The sequence below is a fragment of the Numenius arquata genome, chromosome 10, assembly GCF_964106895.1.
Source record: "Numenius arquata chromosome 10, bNumArq3.hap1.1, whole genome shotgun sequence".
Classification (NCBI taxonomy): domain Eukaryota; kingdom Metazoa; phylum Chordata; class Aves; order Charadriiformes; family Scolopacidae; genus Numenius; species Numenius arquata.
Window position 1 is genome coordinate 27,403,667 of NC_133585.1, and position 9,345 is coordinate 27,413,011.

The window sequence follows — 9,345 nt, forward strand, 5'->3', positions numbered from 1 at the left end:
AAAAAAAAAAAAAATTAAAAATAAATAAATAAATAAATAAAATAAAACCCACCGCGTTTGCTTTCTAAGCAGCTTCCTATTATCACATCGCCACTTAATTTTATTTCCATTCTCTCCAAGTTAAATAGAAAGCCGAGCTCACAGGGGAGCTGCCATGTGCCTACAGACTGGGGATGTCAAGCAGAGAGACTCACTGTGCAAAGTTAATTTCAATTCCCGAGGAGGATTTCACATTCTCGCTCGCTCTGACCCACAGTAATTAGCTGAGATAACTAATGATTACTTACTTATTCCTTGTAATTATCTGGATTTAATAATTCGCTGTGTAATTTATTAATTCGCCCGTAATAGCCTTTAAGTGAATGGCTCATTTAAGAGGGCGAAGCGGTAGTTCGGGGGCTCTTCGCTGCCTGCGCCTGCTGACAGTTTTTGGGGGGGGGGTGTGTCTCTGCTGCTTTCAGGGGTCCGGCTGGCGCCCAGCACCCCCCCCCCCCGCCCCCGACCCACCGCTTGCCGCCCCCTTCCTGCCCCTTCTCGCCTCTTAAAACGACCGCGGAGGTTGCGCGACAACCCAGCCTGCGGCGGGGGGGGGGGGTTGGGGGGGAGGGGACAGGGAGGCATTTCCTCACGGGGGGGAGGTCTCGGCGGGGGGCGCAGCCCCGGCGGTTGCCCGGTCGGCGGGGCGCGCAGACTCCGCGCAAGGACAGCGCCACCCTTTCCCAAAAAGCCAGCCCTGAAGGAAGGAGAGGACAAGCCTCGCTGCGCGCCCGCGGAACTGTACAGTACCGCGACGGCAAGAATCGACGGGAACGACAGCGACAAGCGCGGAGGGCCGGGGGGGGTGGGGGGGTGGGAGGCGGAATGAGGCGCTGCCTCCGCGCCCGCGGAGCACCCTCGGAGTGCCTGGGCGGCTTTGAAGATGCTGCTGGAGCTGGTGGCTGGGCAGAAATATGAATATTTAATAGCGGTTCGTGTATGATCTCCTCTCCCACCCACCCCCCCCACCCCCCCCCGCCCTCCGCCGTCGGGTTTCCCCGGCTTTTGTGAGCAGGGAAATTACTTTTTTCTCTTCCCCCCCCCCCTTTTTTTTTATTTTGCGGGGGGGGTTAATTTTTGTTGCGCGTGTGGTGGCCGTGGGGCTACTGCCCGCAGCGACGGCTCCGAGAGGGGGAGGACCCCCCCCCCGCAGCCGGACGGCTGCGGGGGGGGGTCCTCCCCCTCTCGGAGCCGCCGCTGCGGGCGGGCAAAGGAGGCGCAAAACCGGCGTGGAAAAAAAAAAATAATAATAAAAAAAATCCAAGAATCAGCAATCACGCTTTGCCAATAAAACGTTAAAATCCTTTTTTTTTTTCTTTTTTTTTTTTTAATGAAAGACGGTTTAACAACATTTAAAAATAACTTAGTACATTAGTAGAATAAATAAACGTCCTATTAAGAAAAAAAAACACAAAAAACAAAAACAAAAACAAAAACAAACCCAAAACAAACAAAAAAACCCCAAAAACAAACCCGCAAAAAAAAATTTAAAAAAAAAAAAAGAGAAAACCCCAACCAACGAAATCGAGCCATGTACAGAACTTAAAAGACTTCCAACAGCCTCGGATAGAACAGCGATACAGCGGAATCTGTAAGAATATATCTATATGTGCGTCAACGCCAATGAAATATTTACAAGCCGTACAAGGTACCCAACCGAGCACCCTCGGTTTATTGTTGTCGTTGTTGTTCCAAAACCAAACCAAACCAAAAAAAAAAAAAAAAACAAACAAAAAAAGGAAATGTACCGAACCGTTTGTGAATTTACCGAGCGGGGTGCAGCCTCGCTCGCTCCTTCCCTCTCCTACTAATTGAAAATTTTTGGCTTTTCGACCAACAGACCTCCGAAAGGAACTTTCCTTCGTGAAAAAGTATTGCAATTGAAGGTAATAAATAACCGACCGACCAAATAAATAAATAAATAAATAAGCAAGCAATCGGATAGATAGATAGATAGATAGATAGATAGATAGATAGATAGATAGATAAATAACCGAGCCGGTCCGAACACCGTCGTGAAACAGCTTTGAAATCGAGAAAGACGGATATTGTGCTGGCAAGAAACCCGAAGCGACAAACCCCCACCCCACACACACACACACACACCCCCTACGCTGTCCCCTACGCGGCCACGTCCTTTCTCGCTTCGGGAGCAGCGTGTGGTGGGGACAATATGGGAATCCCCATTAAATATGTAACACGGTAAACAAATAACCTCGGACAGTGGATCAGGCTACACAAATAATGTAGAACAACTACTATAGGGTGCCGACGCCGTACGAATAAGAATACTCGCCAGAGAAATACCTTAGGTTCAGGTGACAATTTACAGATGGCCAAAAGGGACGTTCAGAAGAAGAAGAAGAAGAAGAGAAAAGCTCACGTTCATAAATCCTACCAACACAAAATATTTGATTCTCACTATCCTTTTTTTTTTTTTACTTTTATCAAGACTTAGATTAAAGAGGTGTAATTAATTAGAATGAGCACAAAATGAAGTTGCTAGAGAGATAAATTAATAATTTACAAGGGGTTGTTTGGCAGTAATCTAATAATAGCTTTTGAAGACCAGTGAACACAGCAGGATCAGCTCTTTCCCTAAGCGTTATAACTTCAGAGAAGGAAAAGGATAATAACCACAGTAAAAATATATATATATTTATATATTTATAATACGCAGTGTAAATGCAGAAAAACCTGCCATCTGTTTTGGTTTTTTTTTTTTTTTTTTTTTTACTCATTAGTATTATTATTTAAATCAAAATACTTTTGAGACGTCTCTCGCGGCGCAAGCCTCAACTCTAGATTCAAGTTTGGGTCCCGAGAAAACCCCGTGCGGTCGCGGGGGGCACCGCTGCGCCGGGCGCCTGTGGCGCTGGCACCCAGGCGGGGTCTGTTAAGAATAAAAACCAGCGGTACTTGCCGGGGCGGGTCCGGGCGGCTCCGCGGGGAAGTTCCCCCCGAAAATTGGGCGCGGGGCGGGCGGTGGGGTGGGCTGGGGGCGGTAGGCTGGGTTGGGTTTTTTTTTTGTTGTTTTATTTTGTTTTGTTTTCCTCCTTTCCTTTTTTTTTTTTTTTTGTTGTTGTTGTCGTCGTCGTTTATTCAATTTTAATTTTTATTTTTTTTTTTTTTAATTTTTTTTACGGTGATGCTGACGCTGTTGATTCTCCTCCGCTGCCGCCTCAGATGCCGGCCGAGTACTTCATGCGCTTCTGCTTCTGGCGCTGGTTGCAGAACCAGACGCGGACCACGTTCTTCTTGAGATCCAGCTTCTCGGCGATGGCAGCGATCTTCTCGGAGGAGGGCCGGGGCTGGAGGGCGAAGTAGGCCTCCAGCGAGCGCTTCTCGGGGGCGGCGATGGAGGTCCGCTTGCGCTTCTTCTCCGCGCCGCTGAAGAGCTCGGGCTTGGCCAGCTTCTCGCGGTGGGACTTCTCGGCCTCCTCCAGCCAGGCCTGCAGGATGGGCTTGAGGGCGATCATGTTGTTGTGGGAGAGGGTGAGGGACTCGAAGCGGCAGATGGTGCTCTGGCTGAGGGAGCCCACCCCGGGGATCTTCAGGTTGGCCAGCGCCGAGCCCACGTCGGCCTGGGTCACCCCCAGCTTGATGCGGCGCTGCTTGAAGCGCTCGGCGAAGGCCTCCAAGTCGCGGGGATCGGCGTCCACGTCGCTCATGCAGCCCATGTGGGCCGGTAGCCCGTGGGCGTGGGCCATGCCCAGCGCCGCCGGGTGCATGGGGTTCATGCCGGCCATGTGGGGAGCGTGGCCCGGCGTGGAGACGACGGCGCCGTCGGGGGCGGCCATGGCCCCCAGCGCCAGCCCCGGCGTCAGGTGCTCCAAGAGTTCCCCCTCCAGCGCCTGGTGGGGCTGGTGGTGGTGGTGGTGGTGGTGATGGTGGTGGTGGTGGGTGCCCGACAGGGCGGACGGGTGGGAGATGGGCACCGAGGAGGAGGAGGCGGCCGAGGTGCAGGGGATGGTGTTCATGGTGTGGTAGGTGGCGTCCGGCTTGAAGGGGCTGTGGTGCGGCGGGTGGTGGTGGTGGCTCTTGCTCGGGGAGACGATGTCCACCGCTGCCAGGGCTTCGGCGCGGGCCAGCAGGCTCTCGTCCAGACCGCCGAATATATTGCTCTGCAATTGCAAATAGAAGGCACACATAACGCTCAGCAGGGAATTCGCCTCCCCGCGCACTCCGCCGTGCCACTAAAACCTTCCCAGCATGTTAAAAGAGAAATCCTGGAGAAGGAGGGGGGGGGGTTGGGGAAGGGGGGGATTGGGGAAGGGGGGTGGGGGGGGTGGGGAGGAAGAGGAGAAGAGGGAGCGAGCGGGGCGAGGGAGCGGGCGCGGCGCGCAGCCGCTCGCACGGAGGCAGCCGGCGGCGGGCGGACGGGCGGACGGACGGACGGACACACGCACCAGCCGCACGCAGCATCCCAGGTCATAAAAATTAATACGGACGGCAAGAGCCGCCGCATGCATAAGTTGGGCGAGCGCCCGGCGGCGCCGGGTGATTTGCTGCGCGGCCATGAAAAAATCATCAGGCGGATCCGGGGGGCCGCCGAGGGGCTCCCCTTAAAGCGGGGCGGCGGGCGGCGGGCACCTACCGGAGGGGCGGGCAGGCAGGCCCTCCGCATCGCCTCCGCGCCGCCGCCGCCGCCGCCGCCGGAGCCCGAGCCGGAGCCGGAGCCGCCGTTGCCGGGGCCGGAGCCGGAGCCGGGGCCGGAGCCGGAGCCGCGTCCGGCGGAGCCGCCGGTGCCGGTGCTGCTGGGGGAGCTGGCGGCGGGGGCGGCGGCGGAGGGGCAGGGCGAGGCGGTGTGCAGGGCCGAGTACTTGGTTTCGTGGAGGCCGCCGCCGCCGCCGCCGTGGGGGAGGCCGAAGGGCTGCTTGCTGCTCAGGGACATCATCATGGTGCTCGCCGCCGCCGCGCCGCCGGAGGAGGGCAGGGGCGCGGGGCCGGGGGCCCGGACCCCCCGAAAAAAAGCCACAGGAGCCCCGGCCTCCCCCCCGCGCCCCCACCCCCCGAAAAATAAAAATTAAAAAAAAATAAAAAAAATTAAAAAAAATAAAAAAAAAAAAGTCCCACTCGCCCCCCAGCCGGCAGCCCGAGCCCCGCCGGGGAGGACGCGGCCGGGAGAGGCGGCTCCGGGCCAGCGGGGGATGCGCGGGCTGCCTCCCGCCCGCCCGGGCGCTCGCCGCCGTCCGCCGCCGCCTCCGCTCCGGCGCCGGCCCTCGCCTCTCGCGAAGTGCCCTCCCCGCCGCCGCGCCGGTGGGTTTTACTCTCTCCCCTCCCTCCCCTCCCCTCTCGCCTGTCACTACAGCCCAACTCCTCGGGAAGGGCCCTCCGCGCCTGCCTCCTCGGCCCCGGCCCCCTCCTCCGCCGCTCCCTGCCCGCCCCCCCCGCCGCCCCCCGCGCCCACGCCCACGCGTGCTCCCACTCTCACCGCCGCGCCGCGCCCCACCGCCGCTCGGAAAGGGGAGGGAAAAAGCCAAAAAAAGCCAAAAAAAAAAAAAAAAAAAAAAAAAAGGTGAAGGTGGGGGGAAGCGCCCCCCCACACATCCCTCCGCCTCCACCCCAAATGCACCCTCCATTTAAAAAAAAAAAAAAAAAAAGAGAGAAAAGTCCCGTCCGTGATCACAACGAGCCCACAGGCGGAGTGTCCCGGGTGCTGCCCTGGCACGGCTCGCCGCTCCGCGGTGGGGGGCGGAGGGGAGGGGGGGAGGCGCGGAGGGAAATGCGGAGGAAGCGGCGGCCGGGGTCTGTCCCCCGTCCCCCGGGGTCTGTCCCCCGTCGGCGGCGACCCGGAGGGATCCTCCTGCAAAAGCGCACCGCTGTCCCGCCAACTTCCAGCCGCCTCTCTCTTCGAAAAAGAAGAAAAGAAAAGGGAAAAAAAAAAAAATAAATAGGAAAAAAGACAGAGAAAAGAAATCGAGGAAAGTCGGTTTGACTGAAGGTGGCCGGCTTTATTTCCATGAATTTCACTTTGGAACAGGAAGGTTACAATAAATGCTTAGGTGTTTAATTTCTCACCTAAACAGCAGACTTGGTAATTTTAAGGGAAATAAAAAAAATTACATTGTATCAGCTCTCACTGTCGCCAGCTCGGAGAAATGAAATAAATCAAAGTTAAAAGCTTGAGTATCATTTAATTATGGTGCGAATAGCGCTTGGAAAGAAGTAGAACAACATCTCTAAACAAATTATGGCCGGGCCAGGAAGGAATTATTAGATTGAAATTTCATTTAGGCTCGGGAGACACAGCGCTTCAATATGTAATCTGTTATGCCTCATCTGATTTGTATGCTTAATTCAGCTTGACGAATTTATTAGTTTTCATAATAGTAAAAAAATTGAGCAGCACTATGGGCTAATGCATTGTGTGTACTATAAATTGTATGTCACCGTTGAAAGGCTGAAGTCTATAGAAATCTTTTATTAATGACAACATAGGAAAGAGGATTTTCTTGCAAGCCTTTAAGGAGTTCATGCCAAACCTCCGTGCTTCGTGTCTCAGTAGGCTATTAACATATCGTCATACTAATTAGGCTACTTCATGAGTGATATAATTTCAAACTTTAAATTATGTTCTAATTAACAAGGGTTGTCCAATTTGCTTAATCTTCAAAAGGCTTTTGGCTTGTCTAATTAGTCTAAAGCATCGAGCATCTCCAACGCCCAAGAAAAAGCCATCGATAATATTTTTGCGTGTTTGCAGGAGGTCCCGGAGCTGAGCCCACGCGCGGCGCGGTCCGCCCGTGGCGGGGAGGCAACGGTGGGCCGGGTGGCGGCTGTCGGTCCCTCCGCCTCCCTCCGCCCCGCCGGGGCTCCCCGCAGCGCGCCCGGCCGCTCCTGCGCTCTCGCCTCCCCGCCAGCCGCCGCCGCCCTCCGCGCTTCAGCGCGGGCGTACCGGGAGGTGTGCGGGCGACTGAGGAAAATCTCCCACTTTCTGGAAAAAACCAAAAACAAAACAAACAAAAAAAAAACCACAAAAAAAAAAAAAACCCAGAACAAAACCATACCAAACACAACCCTAAAAAAAAAAAAAAAAGAAAAAAGAAAAAAAAGAAAAGAAAAAAAAAAAAAGAAAAAAAAGAAAATACCTCGTTGGCACTGGGAAGTCCGAGGGGCAGGAGGCAGCCTGCCGGGTCCGCCGAGCCGGGGAAGGGGCTTTGCCCGCTCGGCTCTCCGGCTGAACTTTGGCAGAGAGCAGGGTGAGGAGCGAACCTCTCCACGCTATACATTTAACCCCTCCCGCACTGAGTTTAATTACTCGCAATAGTTGTTCTAATGTATGCTGTCACACGGGAGAATTGAGAATGCATATCGTTAATATGAATTAATCTTGATTTTAATAGCAACTGACAACCGATCTCCAAAACGCTGAGCGCTTATCGCCGCTCCGAACGGCCGCCACGGGGGTGCAGCGGGGTGCGGAATACCCGGGCAAACTTTCCTCGGTGCCGGGCCCGGGGCTGACCCCGGGGGTCCCCGCGGAGGCCGCCCCCGCCGGGGGGTTCTCCGCGCTGCAGGGACCCGCCGCCCGCCCCGGCTCCGCGCTGCCGCCGGACCCCGCTGCCAGCAGCTCCCGCCCGCGGCAGCACGCTGAAATTCCCTTCTCCCCCCCCCCCTCCTTTTTATTTATATTTTTTATTTATTTATTTATTTATTTATTTATTTTCCCCGAGCCCAGCCCCCCCCCGCCCGCCCCGTGTCGTGAGGGAGGCCGGGGGAAGCCGCAGCAGGCGCGGAGCCCCCGCCGCCCCCCTCCTCTCGGCATCTCGCCGGCCCTCCGGGGCCGCGGGCCCTGCAGCCGGCCCTGCGCACCGGTGGGTCGCCTAAATAAAAGGAGACACCCCCTCATCCTCGCTCACCCCACGCCCGCGCCCGCGCCCTGACCCACGCAGACATCTGGGGAGAAATCACTGTCGCCTCTCATGTATCCGTGTTCTGATTTACGATTAAAATTTAAAGCCGCGCATTCATATTTTACTGAACCTAATGCGCCCTATGAATTTTTAATCCATTAAGATGCGGGCTACACTTTGAGCAAACTCTACTACCTTTGTTTTGAGCGCAGGGCAGCGCCGGTCCCGGCTCTATCGGAGGGTCGGCCCGCGGTGCCCCACACCGCCCCCCCCCGGCCCTCGTCGCCTCCGGGCCGCTCCCCCGGGGCTCCGGGCGACCTGAGGGGCACCGCGGATGCGGATAGCTGCAACCCGCGGAGCTGGAGCAGCCACTGGGCTGGGACGCCCCGTCGGGGCAACTCCGCGCCCCGCGGCCGTGCCTCCGCACCCCCAGCACCCTCGCTTCCCCCCCCCCCCCCCCCCAACCCAGCGCGGCATCGCTGCCTCCACCGGCTCCTGCTCCCTTCCCCCCCCCCCCAAATCCGGTGGCCGGTGTCGGGCAGTACCCGGAGGGGATACAACCCTCCGGGCGCCCCCGCCGCCCCCCGCCGCCTCCCGAGGCGGGACGGCCCCGCCAGCCCCCGCCAGCCCCTCGCCTGCCGCCGCCGCAAGCCAAGTCAAGTCACGAAGTCAAACTTAAAGCCCGGAACGATCAATGAAGACTTTTTGCCGGCCGTGGCGCCTCGTGCTTCCTGGCACTAAAATAAATGCAAGAAATCGAAACTTAATTACTTGAAAGAAATCCAGAAATCCCTCTGCATAATTTATCCAGGCATTTTTTTCGTGGCGTTTGTGTTGAATGCAACGCGTTTAACTCCTCCGCACGCTCCTCTCCCCAGCGCCGATCCCCTCGGCAGGCACGGGGTGAAGAGGCGGCCGGATCGTCCCCGGCGGACCCCCCGGGACGCCCGCACTCCCCGGACCCCGCCCGGCCGAGGGGCGAGGAGAGGAGAGGGGGGGGTGTCTCTGGAGAAGACCGTGTTTCTGCCTCGGGGTCGCCCGGCGCTGAGCTCCCCCACCTCCCCCCAACCCCCCCGCGGCTGAGAGCATCATTTCCTGGGGCAGAGATGCAGGCAGGGAGGCGTGCGGTACCCTCTCCTCACCTCCTGCGAGGTGTGAGCCCTGAGCGAGGGCGCTCGGCAGATATTTTCTGATCAGGAGCGTCTGGCGTTAACAACCCGAGTCTCCTCAGCGTAGTGGAAAGTGCCAATAAAGTAACTCAGTTATTCTGATAAACTCTCCCCTTGTCTTTGACGATACCCCCGTGGCCTCTGCAGTCCTTCTTATGAATAGGGTATGACACCTGCTAGCTGGGGGTAGTACATTAACTGGCAATGCAGCCATGGCCTCCTCATTTGCCATCTAGCCTGGCTGATAAGAGCCTGCTCAGCGAGCCTGTCGCTGAATTCATTAG

General features: G+C 56.7%; 1 protein-coding gene across 1 annotated transcript; it reads right to left on the reverse strand.

Annotated features, from left to right (window-relative positions):
- Positions 1-3,218: 3,218 nt before the first annotated feature.
- On the reverse strand, positions 3,219-4,936 carry POU4F2 (POU class 4 homeobox 2). The gene is made up of 2 exons (XM_074154836.1): positions 4,634-4,936; positions 3,219-4,160 (listed from the first exon to the last, which is right to left on the reverse strand). The coding sequence occupies exons 1-2, from the start codon at positions 4,934-4,936 to the stop codon at positions 3,219-3,221; spliced, it is 1,245 nt and encodes a 414-aa protein (XP_074010937.1).
- Positions 4,937-9,345: the final 4,409 nt, after the last annotated feature.

Coding starts and splice junctions, on each gene's coding strand:
- POU4F2 (XM_074154836.1), bottom strand. CDS start 4,936: ATGATGATGTCCCTGAGCAGCAAGCAGCCCTTCGGCCTCCCCCACGGC. Junction 4,161..4,633: donor CCTGCCTGCCCGCCCCTCCG/GTAGGTGCCCGC, acceptor TTGCAATTGCAG/AGCAATATATTCGGCGGTCT.